Here is a 16539-nt window from a genome sequence, read left to right on the forward strand (position 1 = left end):
TATCTTTGTGTGATTGCAGATATACCACTTCTGTCATTGACCCACTTTTTAGCTTTATAAATGGAGATGTTCATATAATATTAATACTTTACAGAATATTTATAGATATAAACTTACATTACAATGCTATGTTAAAAAAAAAAACTAAATAGAATAATCTACTACTCCAATAATAAATTTATTTACAATTTTATAATTACACTAATATTATTTTTAATACATTATTAAATAATATTTCAAATATAAATATTTAATTTTTTCAAACAAAAAATTTGTAATCTTTAAAAATAAAATACATTCAAAATCTTAAAAAGACTAAAATCTTAAATAAAACTAATAATACGTGGCTCGGCACGTACATTCACCTAGTATTATATATACATACGAAGAAGTAGAGCATATCACCACTATAGCATATAACAAAAAGATAAAAATAAAAAAACCCACTTTCGATTTAATGGATCTAAAGTTAACAAAAGAAGAGAAACTCAACACGCAATAAAGTGATTTGTTTAATGCTATATATGAGTTTCACAGCCTATTCTGTCACGCCCCAAAAGTCTCGACTCTTGTTATATATATATAGCATTAAACCATAACACTTTTCCTTAGTGTTATCAAAATACTCTCTCAAATTCCTCCGTTTTTTCAATATTTTCTCTTTCAAAAATCTCAAACTCTGAACTTAGTTAAGAGCTAAAAAATAATCATGTTTCCCATAATCGAATTCCCATCTCTATCCTCACTTTTCACAGCCTTTACTTCAATCACAGCCTCCATAATGTTGTTTCAGTCACTACTAAACCAATTCTTGCCTAAACAAGTTCGTGACTACCTAATCTCATTGGCTCAAAGATTGTTCAGAGCAAATGACCAAAATCTCACCTTGGTTTTCGATGGCGGCCGAGATTACTCGGGCAACCAAGTCTACGACGCGGCCGGGGTTTACTTAGACACCCTTCGTAGCCCGAAAACCCGAAGGCTTAATGTTCGAAAGAGTACTAAAGAGAAAGGCCTAACCATTAGGCTTGAAAATGGGGAAAAGCTAAAGGACTTTTTCGAAGGAATTGAGCTTCATTGGAAGTTTGTGTTATCAGAACAAGTGAATAACAACTCTGGCCACAGATTTGGTTCTCAAAGCTCTGAGAAAAGATTCTATGAGTTGAGTTTTCACAACAAGCATAGAGATTTGATTTTGAACTCTTATATTCCTTTCATTTTGAAAAAAGCCAAAATCATGAGAGATGAGAAAAGGGTGTTGAAGATGCATACTTTGAGTAACACTTTCGACCCGGGAATGAGATGGGAATCGATTAATTTAGAACACCCTGCAACTTTTGATACTTTGGCTATGGACCCAAAAAAGAAGAGTGATATCATTGAGGATCTTAATAGGTTTGTGAAGAGAAAAGCTTTTTATAAGAAAGTTGGGAGAGCATGGAAACGTGGGTACTTGTTGTTTGGACCGCCCGGGACGGGTAAATCGAGCTTGGTTGCTGCCATGGCTAATCATCTTAAGTTTGATATTTATGATTTGCAACTTGGTAATGTACAGCGTGACTGTGATCTTAGAAGGTTGCTTCTTACAACGGCTAATAGGTCTATACTTCTCATTGAAGACATTGATTGTAGTGTTGATCTTCCTAATCGTCTCAATGGAGGTGGAGGAGAAAAAGATGGTGACAACAAATGTGGTGACCAAAATGACAAGAATCCTGGCCCATCGGTAAGTCTTCAACTTTTTGTTTCGAAATAACATTATTATTAGGCACTAATACTATTTGGCACCACTGAATATTGATTTTTTATATTTTATATTAAATTATACTAATAGTAATACGACAGATTACAAATTACAGTAATGCTAATTGATTGGTACCTTTTAGCATAGTTGTGATATGCTAGATGTGCCTGTTAGAGGGTGAGGCAGCTGACATGGCCTAAGATGTCAAAATTTTGCCAAAAAAAATATTACAAAAAAGTTTAAAATTTTATTGAAAAAAGAAAAACAATTTCAAAATTTTGATATTATATGTGTATATTTTTTTTAAAAGAAAAGAAATAAAAGAACCACAAAAACACTCTTCAAAAGGCCTATTTTTATTATTTTGTCAAATGCTTCTTAGATCCTTAGGCCATTAATATAATGTTGTTTGTTTTATTAATTAACTTGTGCTCCTATAATTTGTGATGGAAAAAAAATGTTCTTTTTTTTTTTTTTTTTTATCTCTTTGATTTGGGTAATCTTAATTTTCTTTCATATAAGTGGCCTTTGTGGAGTTGAGTTGAGTAGTGAGCTATGTGCACAGTTTTTGTCTCTTCACTCCTATAATAGTAAAGTTGGTTTTTTTTTTTCATCACACTTTACCAATTAGGACAAAAAATTTGGGTGCCTTGGAATCTGGTTGGCCATAAAAAACCATAAGTGCCTAACATGGATTATCATCACTTCTCATTTCATTAAAAGGAAAAAAGCACCAAATTAGCCCCACCACCAACCTTTCCCCACTAAACAATTCATTTCACAGTCAAATTACCACAACAAAAAACTCTAGTTATTCTACTCACTTCTCTTATTTTAGTACTTTATTTTTGTTTGTTTTTTTAACAGTTGGAGACTTTTTATAATAGAAGAAATTATAAAATTTATGGGGTTTATACTTTTTTGTCTAATAATATGGCTTTCTTTTTTTTTAAAAAAAAATATATATATATATTATGAGAAAATTAAAGAAAAAGTTAAAAAATATGAGAAACTCAAGTATAGTAACCAGGTACTCTTATAGTAACTAGAGATATAACCAATTACTAGTGGGTAACCAGATACCTTACCGTTTCTTTCCATATTTTCTTAACTTTTTTTTTCCCATAAAATAATTTTTTTTTTTTTGAAAAAAACTATATTTTTACAAACTTATACTCTAAAATCTATAAAAATAAGAATTTTCCTTTAGCTTTAAGATTGAGTGGACTTGGGGAAAGAATAAAAATTGTTGGACCTTTTATTAAAAAAATATGGTATTTTTAAAAACTACTAAAAGATATGATTACTTTTAAAACAAAAATATTTTTCTGGTACTAAATTTTAATTATAGTAGACATCTCTTCAATATTTAGAAAATTATAATATTTGCATCCATGAATTTTATATATAAAGTTTGTAGACTAACTTAAAAGAAAAATGAAGGACCAACTTAGAGTTTAAAGATTTGCCCCACAAATAAACCTATTTAAAACTAGCTCTTAGATTTGCATAAAGAAATTGGTCTATGTGTAAAGTAGTAGATCCACAATCACAATTTCTTAAATTCTTTTTTCTTTCCTACTTTTTCTTTTGAGAATTTGACTTGAGGAGAAATTAAACAGAAAGTTGTTGAATTAATATTTTTCTATAACACCAAATGAATTAACTTTTTTTTTTCAATCAATGCAGTTGACATTATCTGGATTGTTAAACTTCATAGATGGATTATGGTCAAGTTGTGGAGATGAAAGGATCATCATATGCACCACAAACCACAAGGACAGGCTTGACCCAGCTCTGTTGAGACCTGGTCGAATGGACATGCCTATTTACATGGGCTATTGTACTTATGAGGCATTTAAACAATTAGCCTCAAATTACTTGGGAGTCATTGGTGACCACCAATTCTATGAACACATCAAAGTGTTGCTTGGTGAAAAACAAGTCACTCCAGCCCAAGTTGCTGAGGAGTTTTTGAAGTATGAGGATGCTGATTTAGCTCTTAGTGAATTTCTCAAATTACTTAAAGGAGAGAAATTGGAATGTGATGATGAAGAGATGAATAATAATAATAATAATAATAAGACTAGTCAAACCAATAGTGTTGTTGTTAGTACTATTGGTTGTAGTGATAATTCTACTTCTCCTCAAGGGCCTATAGTAGATGATAATTGGCAATTTGAGTAGTGTGATTAGCTAATTAATTAGGAATTAAAAGAAATGGGAAATAATAGACCTTGTTTATGGTCATATATGCCCCTTGTTTTAGTGTGAATTAGTTATTAAAGGTCAAATGTTTGGTTTGTATCTTTTGCCCTGTTTATGTTAATTTATATATAATTGTGATGAACTTAGTTAAAAAGTAATAACACATAAGTGTTTGTAGTATTTTAGTACCAAAAAAATGTGTATGTATGTGGGAAAATTATAACTAAAGTGCACAATTAAATCAACTAAAAATTTAATCAATAAATAAATAGTGATGATAAGATTAATAATTCACACTATTAGAATGCGAAAGTGTATGGTCAAGGTAGTAGAATAGGTGAGTGTATGATAAGGTGCATGAGATTTCATCTCAAAATCAATTGGCAATGAGAGGAGTAACCCATGCATCTTATATATGATATTTAGTTTCAACGCATTATCAATGTGAGACTCTCTAACATTCTCCCTCAAGATGGTGGCTATTTTTTTTTTTGCTCACCAATCTTGCACGACGGCTCAGTATCTTCGAATCACAAGCAGCTCTTTTTGGCTCGTCTTTTTGGACTGGATCGATTACTTATTAGAGTTAGTTTGGCTCTGATAGCATGTTAGAATGCGGAAGTGTATGGTCAAGGTAGTAGAATAGGTGAGTGTATGGTAAGGTGCATGAGGTTCCATTTCAAAATCAATTGGCAATGAGAATAGTAGCTCATGCATCTTATATATGGTATTTAGTTTCAACACATTATCAATGTGGGACTCTCTAATACACACAATAATTGAAGATTTAAACATGGATGAACAGAATATTAAAACCAAAACGATAAAGCAGTAAAACAATAAAAAAAACAACACCGGGATATATACTGGTTCAAGTCCTATAGATCGATGTGATTTATGGCTCTACTCTAGTTTTGGAACACCACCAAAATCTTCTTTATTGTTTGAGCAAGAACAGGGTACAATACAGTCGAGATTGATTCTCTGATGAATTCTCTCAAAATGTTTATCTCTTACACTCTTACCTAAGAATTTTTTTTATCTATAGAAGATTCTTCATACAAAACTCAAATTCAGTCACTCTCTTTTCTCTGAACCTCTCTCTCAAGATCACCTCTCGAAACTCGTCTAATTCCCGTTCAGTGGACTCTATTTGCTCTTGGTTGGAGGAAATGCTTCCTCCCCTAATGTTTATTGTATTATGAATCTGGTTTTCATATAATAACATTTTATTTCAATAAAAAAAGATTTTTTTTAAATTACTACATTTTACATTGAAATATTTGTATGTATATATTTTTTAAAAAAATATATGTTTTAATATGTGTAAATTAGATTGGATCGATTATTTTTATATGTTAATTAATATTCAATTTGTACAAATACGAATTTTAAAATTTTCAATTGAATCCAATTAGTATAAATGTGAATATCTATATTTTGTGAATTAGATTGAATTGAATCGTGCCAAATTTAATTAAACAGTGTAACATCTAGACACCTTGAGAGTAATTTGGCAAACATTGATTTTTGGGTAAGTTAAGTTTGGCTTTGGCCACACCCCAAACCGTGTCTAAAGACTTTTCCTTAGCAACACCACCACACATAACATAGAGCAGTTGACTTGACTAGCATCTGATGAATTTACCATGATACCCTTTAAGGTCATGTCAGTTTTGTAATTTGGCAAAGCCTTTCTCATATCTTTCAAGTTCAGGAATTTGTAATCAGTCTCTTCTTCTATTTTCCTTTGTTCAAAAGTGACATCTTTAGAAGAAGAAGAACAGAAAAGGTTCAGAGAATAATTTGAATAATTCTGATCACATTCTCTAGCAAAACCCAAACTGTAAGTTTAACCCACTTTTTTTTTTCCCTTTATTAATTCTTGATGTGGATTTTGCTAGCTTAGTTGAAATTTATATCCATTGATATGATTGTATTAGTGTCTACTGAAACTTCAGGGTTCAAATTTGACAGGAAATTAAGCAAACAAAAAACCCTTTTCTATACCCTGTTTTGGATTCTACTCAACTCAACTCAATTATTATTATTATTATTATTATTAAAAATCATACTTATGAAAATAATTTTGAACTTTGGGTGATTTTGAAACTTGAAAGCCTCCTATTTCTATTTCTATTACTATTTATGTCGGGTTAGCATGATTATGATTAGTTTAAGTTTTTCGTTTTAACTAAAAATAAGAAAGCCCCTTTCCAAATGAGCATTTCCATAAAGACTGCAGTAGAAGAATTTAACTTAGTAATGTGACCAAATTAGCAAAAGGGTATATTTGAATTTCATGTGTTTGTATCAGAATGGAGTATTTTAGAATTTATTATTATTTTCCCAAGAAGGGAAAACACTGAATGTGTTACTTTTTCTCTTTTCTATTAGATATCTTCAAAGTCAAAGACATGGTTGATGCTGTTGTGTCTGTGTTCTTAGAAAAACTGCTTGAAGCTCTATCCGAGGGGAGTCGGGTTTTGATCGAATTCAGGGATCAATTCGAAACTCTACAGAATGAGCTTCAGTTAATGCAATGCTTTCTCAAAGATGCAGAGAGGCTCAAAAGAAAAAACCAAACACTTCGCCTAATCATGGTGAACTTGAGAGAGCATATTTATCAAGCTGAAGACATGCTTGCTGATTGTCAACTCCAATCAATGGATAATGATTCTTCATTGTCTAGTGGTTGGTTGATGTGTTTCAATCCTTCAAAGATTCCATTGCAGTATCAAACTGGAAAGCGCCTCGAGGAAATGATTGAGAAGATTTTTGAAATCAAGAAGAACATTTCAACTTATCTTGGAGTGCCAATTTTGAGCCAACCAGGGAATTATGGTCCACACGATGACCAAATACCAAGATGGAGCTCTCCTGTTTATGATCATACCAAAGTTGTTGGTTTAGAAGGTGATACTATGAAGTTAAAGAACTGGCTTTTGGAAGGTGACAAGGAAATTTTGGCAATTGGGGTTGTGGGGATGGGAGGATTGGGTAAAACAACTATTGCTCAGACAGTGTTTAATGAGAGGGAAATGGAGGATTATTTCGAAAGGAGAATATGGGTTTCGGTTTCTCAAACATTCACTGAAGAACAAATCATGAGAAGCATATTGAGGAACTTGGGAGATGCTAGCATTGGTGATGATGCAGGGCAACTGTTGAGGAAGATAAACCAGTATCTTTTGGGGAAGAGATTTTTAATTGTGATGGATGATGTTTGGGATGGTGATATTGGTTGGTGGAGTAGAATCTATGAAGGGTTACCAAAAGGGAATGGAAGCTGTGTTATTATTACTACAAGGATTACTGAAGTTGCACAAAAGATGGCTGTGAAAGAATCAAGAATGCATAGACCAAAGTGCCTTAATAAGCATTACAGTTGGCTTCTGTTTCGAAATGTAGCATTTGCAGCTCATGGAGGGGTGTGCAAATATCCAGAATTGGAGGGTGTTGGAGAAGAAATTGTTGACAAGTGTAGGGGTCTTCCTTTAGCAATCAAGGCAGTTGGAGGAATTATGCTTTGTAAACCACCGCGTTACCCTGAATGGAAGCGAATTGCAGATCATTTTCGAGATGAGTTAGCTGAGAATGATAACTCTGTCATGGCTTCACTCCAATTGAGCTATGATGAACTTCCATCTTACCTCAAATCTTGCTTTCTCTGCTTGTCTCTTTATCCTGAGGATTGTGTCATAACAAAGGATCAGTTGGTACATTGGTGGATTGGAGAAGGTTTTGTGCCACTGAGATGTGGAAGATCAGCTACTGAAGCCGGTGAGGATTGTTTTGCGGGATTAACAAATCGGTGTTTGCTTGAAGTGGTTGACAAAACTTATTACGAGGCGATAGACAGTTGTAAGGTTCATGATATGGTTCGTGATTTGGTCATTGATATTGCGAAAAAAGATGCATTTTCGGGCCAAGATTATTCGAGTACGCGCCATTTAAGCATTGATACCCCCATAGCAAACAAGCAGTTGACCGCCAATTCGAAGCTACGAGCATTGCTGTCCACAACCAAAACCGGGGAAGTGAACGAGATTGCTTTAAACATAGCAAGGAAGTTCTGTGATTCTCACTACTTAAGAGCCATTGATCTTTCAAGATCAATCTTTGAAACCCCTCTAAAAGGTCTGCTAAGTCAAGTTGGATCTCTCCAACACTTGACTTATCTCGGCCTAAGCAACACTCACCCGTTAGTTCTACTTCCACCATCATTGGAAAAGCTTCAAAATCTGCAGATTTTAGATGTAAGCTACTGTCAAAACCTGAAATCTATCCCTACATACATAGTCACATTCAAGAAACTGAGGGTGTTAGACGCGAGCCACTGTGGTTCACTCGATTTCCTGCCTAAAGGGTTAGGAAGACTGTCACAGCTCGAAGTGTTACTAGGTTTCAAACCCGCGAAATCTAACCAGCTAGAAGGATGTCGCATTGGAGAGTTGAAAAACTTAATGAGACTAAGGAAACTCGGGCTTCAACTCACTCGTGGAGACGAGATTGCAGACACCGAAGTCCATTCGATGGTGAAACTACCAGAGCTGCAGCATCTGTCAATAAGTTGTTTCGACAGTCACGGTGATGATATCATAGCGAAACTAGACAAATTCTTTCCTCCTGAACAGCTTCATGAGCTGAGTCTCAAATTCTATCCAGGAAAGATTAGTCCAATGTGGCTAAACCCCATTTCACTCCCCATGTTAAGGTACCTCTCAATATGTTCTGGCAATCTTTGTAAGATGAACAGAGGATTTTGGGGTGATGATAACACTTCTGTTTGGAGAATTGAGGGACTGTTGTTGGAGTCTCTCTCTGATTTTGAAGAAGAATGGTCAAAGGTGAAGCAAGTTATGCCATCACTAAGGGTTGTTAGTGGCAGTTGGTGCCCTGAATTGGTGTCTTTTCCTATTCAAGATATTGGGTTTAGGGGTGGAGTTTGGAAGAAAGAAGAGCCAGAAAATTTGTGATTATTTTTTCAACAACAAATTACAACTAGTTTATTCATATTTCTTTTGGTACAAAATAAATATAATAAACAATCAAAATCTTTCAATTAGTAACACACAGTTTCATGAATGCATAATTTTATTTGCACTAGTTCGTTTTTGATCAAGGAATAATCAGATGTTGTTTGGATTAAAACCTGTGAAGAAGTATTTGAAGCATGAACCACCAGTTTTGATATCTATGCCTCTAATGCTAATTATATTTGTGTAACTAAAAATTCAGGGCAAAAAAATACGTGTAGTGAAAACTTTGATGTTTTCATTAATCATTTTTTTTGGTATGATGAATGCATAATTTTATTTGCACTAGTTCGTTTTTGATCAAGGAATAATCAGATGTTGTTTGGATTAAAACCTGTGAAGAAGTATTTGAAGCATGAACCACCAGTTTTGATATCTATGCCTCTAATGCTAATTATATTTGTGTAACTAAAAATTCAGGGCAAAAAAATACGTGTAGTGAAAACTTTGATGTTTTCATTAATCATTTTTTTTGGTATGGCATGCATGAAATAAGACTTAACGAATTTCTAAAAAAAATTATCTTTCTCCAAAATGGAAACTTAACCTTCAAATTCTATCGTCAATGCATAAGAGATTACCGATATAATATATATCATAGTTTTGGGTGATTAGAATTGTAGAAATTTTGTCCAAACTGAGCATGAAATCTTAGTAAAACTAAGTAAGTTGCATCCTTGAGACTTGAGAGGCACTTAAGGGATGGGAGCTCTTAAGGCATATTTGCTTTTGGCCCAATGAAGGGGATGCTATGTATGAATTTCCTATAGGCTACAAGGTAGCATGTGATTTTTGGGATTGTCGAAGGCAGGAGTAAAGTCATAGTATATAAAATGAGAATTGCTAAAAGACATTATTGGTACTTAACACATTCTTCGGTGTCATACCGCAATTGGTATAATTAAGTATCGAGTCCTATATAATTTTAAAAAATAACTTTTAAGAAATATTGTTAACCAATCATAAAGCGCTACTTATAAAAGGTGTTGGACGACACTACTAATACCTAATAACAATGCCCTTATAAACTATTGAGATGAGTACGAATTTAAAGTGCACATAATATTTAATGTAACTTTTTAAGTAGAAATATAGTGAGTTTCACATAAATTTAATGCGAATAAATTTAAATTATACTCAACTTAAAAATTATTATCTAATAATATATATTTTTAAAAAAATAGTATGTATTTTGAAGTATAAACATATATAACTACATGAATTGTGTTGGTGTATGATTGAAAGTATGCAAGTGACATGCATATAGCCTTAGGTAATATCTTTTAACTTATTATTGTTTTCTTTTTGAAAAAGAACTTTTATTGTTGAAATTAATATGTATATACTTCATTATGATGTATGGGTATAATAATATAATATTTACTCATTAAACAAAGCTTTGATTTGAAAATGAATTATCATATTATATGATGTATGATTGAATATGAGAGTTTGGACATGTTTTGTGCTCATCATATAGTAAATGTATTAATATGTTTTAATTAAAAAGTTATATATGGGAGTGAGTGAGGGTGTGGTTCTCTAATGACGTTGTAAGTTGTAACCTAACTAATTAGTAATTAACCCTTATTATTTATTTAATTATTAATAGATGATGCATGCACATGAAATTCCAAATGCATTGGGTAATCTACTTTCTTTTAATATATACAAATAAATACATACGTAGAGCTTTTCAGGATACTTGTGGACACACTACCCATCATTTCAAAGGTCAAGCTTCCACAATTAATAAAAAAAAATAATAAAATCAATTTGTTTAATGCTCAATTATTTAAAAATTTAAACTGTACTTTATGTGCATATATATATATTAATTATATGAAATATTGAAATGTACAGCTCCACTAACCTAAATCAGGTCACTAATTTCCCTGCCCACCATGTGATGATGCATGTAGTAAGATTTTATATTTATAAAATTTTCCCTAAAATATATAAGATTTGTAATTGGGGGCATGTCACATGTGCATATGCTTTTTTTTTTTTTTGAAAAGGCATGTGCATATGCTTTAATTACCAGTTTCTTTTTTTTTTCATCATAAAAAGAATCAATATTACCTATTTTTTTCTTCCAAAAAAAAAATATTACCTATTTTAAAATGTTTAAATAGCATCAAATATAATATTAGTGCACTTTCAAAATACATAGGAGAATTATCTCATATATTATTTTTTTTAATATTTTTCAAATTTACGGTTTGAGTTTCTAAAGTGGTTGCAGCGCTAGTTGCAATAGGGTTTTCTATACGATTTTTTGTTGCAATTTAGGTTGCAGCGCGAGTTGCAATAGAAGTTTTTATGTAGAATTCTGTAAAAATGCAAAAAAAAAAAAAACTATTTTGAAGTGTAAAAATAAAAAAAAACCTCAATATATATAAATATGTACATATAATTTTAGTGAACTCAACCCTATATACTTTATAAGTATATACCGGGTTTTTTTCTTTCTTATAAGTAGAAGTAGGCAAATTATTATTTACAAAAATGGCGCGCACACTCATTTATATATATTAAATTTTTATTTAAGAATACATTTAGTATTAAGCAAAATATTTAAATTAAGAGATTATAATTATAGAGTTACACTTAAAAAAAAGGTTCAGAAGGAAGCACAAAAAATCAGGCGACGTCAAATCAAAAGATGGAATTATTTGTTATTTATAAGTGGTTTTATAAAAGGAAAAAAGGAATGTATCAAGATCTTCGGTTAAAAATTAGTGTCTCATACTGTGTTAAATCTGTCAAAATTTGACACATCAACTAATCTAAATTATATTACATATATTAACTATTTAAATAAAAATTAATTGATATGTCAAATTTTAATTGATTTAACACAATATAAGACACTATAACACTATTTTTTAACAGAAGATCTTGATTCAAAAGGAATTATTGTATTTAAATAAAGAAAGAAATGAATTTATGGATGTTTAACTGCCAAAGTATAATATAGGTTGAGTATACAATGTGCATTAAACAAAATTACTTTTAACTTTTTAGTTAGATATAAAAATTTTGTAACTAAATGTGACTTTTATACAAAATAAAAAATTACTTAATTTGGTTGGGTTGATTAATTTTAGAATATATTGAATCTATTCCAAAAGTAATAGAAAAATTACTAGAATAGTTATCAAAAAGAGCTTGAAAATATATGTATATAAATATATTATTAAAATCTGAAATTAATTGAAGGACAAGAATCAGACAAAATTATTAATAGCAAGGTTATTTAGACACATTGCTATTTTTCTTTAGGAATTGATTTTAAATAATCATAATAATAATACATAGTTTGAAAATTATAAGGATGATGATGAATATAATATATGAGAAAAATTGACAATACATGTTGCAACTTTCCAAGCCCTATAGATAGGCATGAAAGCCACAACTCCATAATAATTAAGAACACAATAATTCTCATAGGGACTCTATATTTTATTAGTTTTTCTTTTTGTATTTTGGAGATATAATATAATGTATATACTCTCATATCATGATTTCATAAGATGTTAGGTGTTAGGTTTTTTGTTTTTTGTATATATATGCTTAATTAGTGTAGGTGTTACAATTGGCCATTCGACCTAGCTATCCATCTCCTCATTGAGTAAGGTTTTTTTTTTTAGGGCTCATTAAATAAGTTTAAGTGCTCATCTTTTCTACTCCCAAATTAATATATTTATATAAATGAAAAAGAATTGTTAAAAATTATTATTGGTGCCTAATATTTTTTTTGATGTCATACCTAGTGTAATTAAGTATCGAGTTTCAGACTTTCAGTGGGGTCATACCGCTTTTAGGGAATATCGCTAACTAATTGTGAGACAATATATCTAATAGCAATGCTCGTTCTAAAAGAGAATTGCTAAAAGACACTACTGGTGCTAAGCACCCTCCTCGGTGTCATACTGTTATTAGTGTAATTAAATATTAAATCTCATATAACTTTAAAAAAATATCATTTATAAAATATTGCTAATTAATCGTAAAACGTCACCTATAAAAAAAAAACAATGCTCTAAATAAATCTATTATTAATTTCGTAATATATATATATATATACACAATCTAATATTATATCTCTCTTCACAAAAAAAAAAAAGAGGTCCAAATTGGAATTCTCAACTTTCAATATTTAAAATAAGTAAATAAACTCGTCACTAGAAAGCAACTCCACCACTTTTTAATTTTAATAAATGTAACACCTAAGAGGTCCACAATCCACTATATAACCATATAATATAATAATAATAATTGAGTCCATTACATATCTAGCAAGTTATAACACCAACAAATAATATTAATCCATATTTATTAGACTATAATGCACTATTAATTTCTATTTCAAGTTACTAAAAATTTATACTACGTATATGCTTTTATTTATACATCATCATTTATTAGAAAATTAGATCATTTGTTAACTTTAAATATTTACTTCTCTACTTAATTATGTATAGATAGAAATTTTTTTTATATATGCCACCGACTAAATACAATGATATCTAATTGTAATGACAACTATCAAATGAGATTTAATTAAAGTAATATTAGGTAATAAAAGCTTAGCCCTTTTATTATTATTATTTATTTATTAAAAAGAGAGGGTAAATCTCTATTTTTTTTTAATAAAAATGTGGTAATAATGTTCAATAATAAAGTCTAAGAAAATCATTCACTAATTGATATTTTTAATAATAATTGTGAATTTATCATGGTCTATATAATAGTATTGTTTTATTTTATAAATATTGCTATTAGATATGATTAAATATTTATAATAATTATTTAATTATATTATATAGTGATATAACATCTGGTGATAGACATAGTGAAACCATTGTGTCATTTTTTATTTTTATGTCTTGAAAGAAAACAAAATTTCTTAGATATAATATATGTGATCAAGTACATCTAAGCACAGACAATTAGGAATAAGGAAAAAAAAATCATATATATATATATATATTTATAGGAAAGTTAAAATGTTCAATAATAATGGAGTTTATTATATTCTTATGACAATCCCACATATATTTTACAAGCCCAATAATATTACATATGCCAACCAATTTCTCTAATAATAATATGTGACACAAAAGGCTTTAATATAAGAACACAAAATTAACCCCATCTCCCACCCTAATAATTTATAATAAAATTACCCAAAACAAGCCAAAAAAAAAAAACACTAATAAATATATAATTAAAGAGAATGGACCCCACCTAGGACAATAATTATATCAATACATATACATCTGATGATCTGCTGAGGCTGCCATGATTGGTTGATTAAGAGGAAGAGAGTTCCAAGGGTTGATCATCATCATCATCATCATCTGAGAATCTTGATCATCAAATATCTGATTATTATGATGATGATGATGATGATCAAAAGGGTATGGTGATGTAGTAGTTTCAGTTGTTGTTGTTGTTGATGAGTTTATACAGTCGATTATTTCGTTGAGTGACTGTAATCTGTGAGTGAGTTCACCCATTTGAGCTCTGAGAACAGAGTTCTCTGCCTCAAGATTTAGGTACATCTGGTTGGTGATGTTAAGGCTGTTTATGATTTGACTGTTGTCTTTCTTTAGCTCACCCACCTGTGACACTAACTCATCCATGTGTTGCTGTTTACGCATCCTTGACCTACGTGCCGATTCTCTATTGGACAGCATTCTCTTCCTCTTTCTCTGATCCACTACTTTCACATCCACCCGACCCGCTTCCTGATCCGAATAACCCGATGAAGACCCGGTTGCAGTACTCGATGAACCCGCCATAATATAATAAAATTAAAAAAGCAGTTTTTTTTGGGAAAATAAAAATTAAAAAAAAGAGCAATTAATAATAATTAATAACAATAATTATAATTTAAAAAAGGGTTGAATTAGTTCATGAGAAAACGTAGAACCAGTAAAGGAAAACAACAGAGAAAGATTGAACAAGATGGGTTCTACGGCGGAGACTGGAGCTTATCATATACCCAGAAAGGAGAACTTCACTGAGTACCGGAGACATCTTCAGAGGTACTTCTTTTGGTTATTATTAACATCGATTTATATCTATAAGATTAATAGATCTCTTCAATTCGATCTCGATCTCCGGCTCTGGGATTAAGAGGGAGATTTTTGTGAGTAGAAAGTAGAAGTAGAAGAATTAAGAGGGTGAATAAGGGTTATAGGGAGGGAGATAAGGTGGGAAAGAGAAGGGTTTTTGGAATGGTGTAGAAGTTGGATTATATAGAACAAGGAATACCCACTTGCTCCCAATAAAGTCAATAAAAATAATAATGAAACTAAAATTAAATAATTATAATAATAATAATGTTGTAGTGTCGCTTCCTTAGCTAGAGTAGCCATGCATTTTATTTAATATTTTTTTTAAGGGAGAGTACTAATTATAATTTTTTTATTAATTTTTATGCTCAACATTATATGTGGAAATATTTTTTAATTTTTTTTGCAGCTGTATTCTTAATAGTAATATCATTTTCTTTATAAATATTTGAAAATTTTAAAAAGTTTACAATATATTCCGCATGTATTTTTTAGTACGGAGATTTACTAATAAATTATAATGGAAATGTTATATTATTTTATAATATAATAAGTGTAGATTAAAATGTAGTAATATATATTATTATGTGAATAATATGTATTAGGTGTTTGGTAAATAAATTGTGTAACATATAATTTATTTATCCTAAAATTGTAACTTACACTTTATAACATGGAGAAGAGTTACAAAGTTAATTGCTTTTGTAACTTCTTTTGGTTGATCATAATATTGTGTAATAAAAGAGATGTTACACAATTTGATGATAGGATTCAAATGGTTTGAAATATAGTTGTTACAAACTATATTAATGCTCATTATATGAGAAAAATGAGATGATGAGTTTGAATTCTAAGAGTGATCACCTAAACACTATATAAAGGAGTCTAATGTGCTCATTGAGAGAAGAAGTTTTCTATCAAGAAAGCACTTTGCTAGAAAACCCTAAGGCTTGATAATTCCCAAAGCTATTTCCTAGAGAGTTCCCTTAGTGCTTAGAGATAGGGGGAAATAAGCTTTTGGACAAAGGTGTAATACCTTGTTCAAGTCATGGTGATCCCCACTAATCTACACTCAAGGTTGTGAGTGAGTGTTTATATATATATATTATTCTCTTGTTATATATATATACATATATTATATTACATGTGTTGTAATCTTCTCTTCTACCTTTCATATATATATATAATATATAGTGTATATATATGTATTGTAACATATATTTAATAAATATCTTATTTTAGTCCTTGTATTATTTTACAATAGAGTTGTAATAAATCTTGATTTTCTTCCATTGTTATAAAATCTCTAACAATCAAAAGCTTATCCTTTTTCAATGGAAGAGGTGATAAATCAAGATTGTGAGAATACAAGGATAAGAGATTTTATGTGAAAGCCATTCATGGGTGAGCATGATGGTGAATATTATGTGATTTACTATTTTATATGATAGTAATATAT

The 16539-nt window shown here is 30.4% G+C and overlaps 3 protein-coding genes across 3 annotated transcripts; 2 read left to right on the forward strand and 1 right to left on the reverse strand.

The window, feature by feature from the left end:
* Positions 1 to 414: 414 nt before the first annotated feature.
* On the forward strand, positions 415 to 4094 carry LOC115714888 (AAA-ATPase At5g17760). Its single transcript, XM_030643646.2, has 2 exons — positions 415 to 1726; positions 3434 to 4094. Exons 1-2 carry the CDS (start codon positions 710 to 712, stop codon positions 3929 to 3931), a joined length of 1515 nt encoding a protein of 504 aa, XP_030499506.2. The 5' UTR covers positions 415 to 709; the 3' UTR covers positions 3932 to 4094.
* Positions 4095 to 5644: 1550 nt separating this feature from the next.
* Positions 5645 to 9061, forward strand: LOC115714714 (disease resistance RPP13-like protein 4). Its single transcript, XM_030643472.2, has 2 exons — positions 5645 to 5798; positions 6350 to 9061. Exon 2 carries the CDS (start codon positions 6370 to 6372, stop codon positions 8929 to 8931), a length of 2562 nt encoding a protein of 853 aa, XP_030499332.2. The 5' UTR covers positions 5645 to 5798; positions 6350 to 6369; the 3' UTR covers positions 8932 to 9061.
* A 4946-nt stretch (positions 9062 to 14007) lies between these two features.
* On the reverse strand, positions 14008 to 15356 carry LOC115714043 (bZIP transcription factor 2). The gene has a single exon (XM_030642561.2). It carries the CDS (start codon positions 14802 to 14804, stop codon positions 14265 to 14267), a length of 540 nt encoding a protein of 179 aa, XP_030498421.1. The 5' UTR covers positions 14805 to 15356; the 3' UTR covers positions 14008 to 14264.
* Between the last annotated feature and the right edge of the window lie 1183 nt (positions 15357 to 16539).

The sequence above is a fragment of the Cannabis sativa genome, chromosome 4 (assembly GCF_029168945.1).
Source record: "Cannabis sativa cultivar Pink pepper isolate KNU-18-1 chromosome 4, ASM2916894v1, whole genome shotgun sequence".
Classification (NCBI taxonomy): domain Eukaryota; kingdom Viridiplantae; phylum Streptophyta; class Magnoliopsida; order Rosales; family Cannabaceae; genus Cannabis; species Cannabis sativa.

What these genes read in the sequence shown, in the direction of transcription:
- LOC115714714 (XM_030643472.2), top strand. Translation starts at nt 6,370, where the DNA reads ATGGTTGATGCTGTTGTGTCTGTGTTCTTAGAAAAACTGCTTGAAGCT.
- LOC115714888 (XM_030643646.2), top strand. Translation starts at nt 710, where the DNA reads ATGTTTCCCATAATCGAATTCCCATCTCTATCCTCACTTTTCACAGCC. An exon ending in ACAAGAATCCTGGCCCATCG is followed by an intron (nt 1,727 to 3,433) that starts GTAAGTCTTCAA and finishes CAATCAATGCAG; the next exon opens with TTGACATTATCTGGATTGTT.
- LOC115714043 (XM_030642561.2), bottom strand. Translation starts at nt 14,804, where the DNA reads ATGGCGGGTTCATCGAGTACTGCAACCGGGTCTTCATCGGGTTATTCG.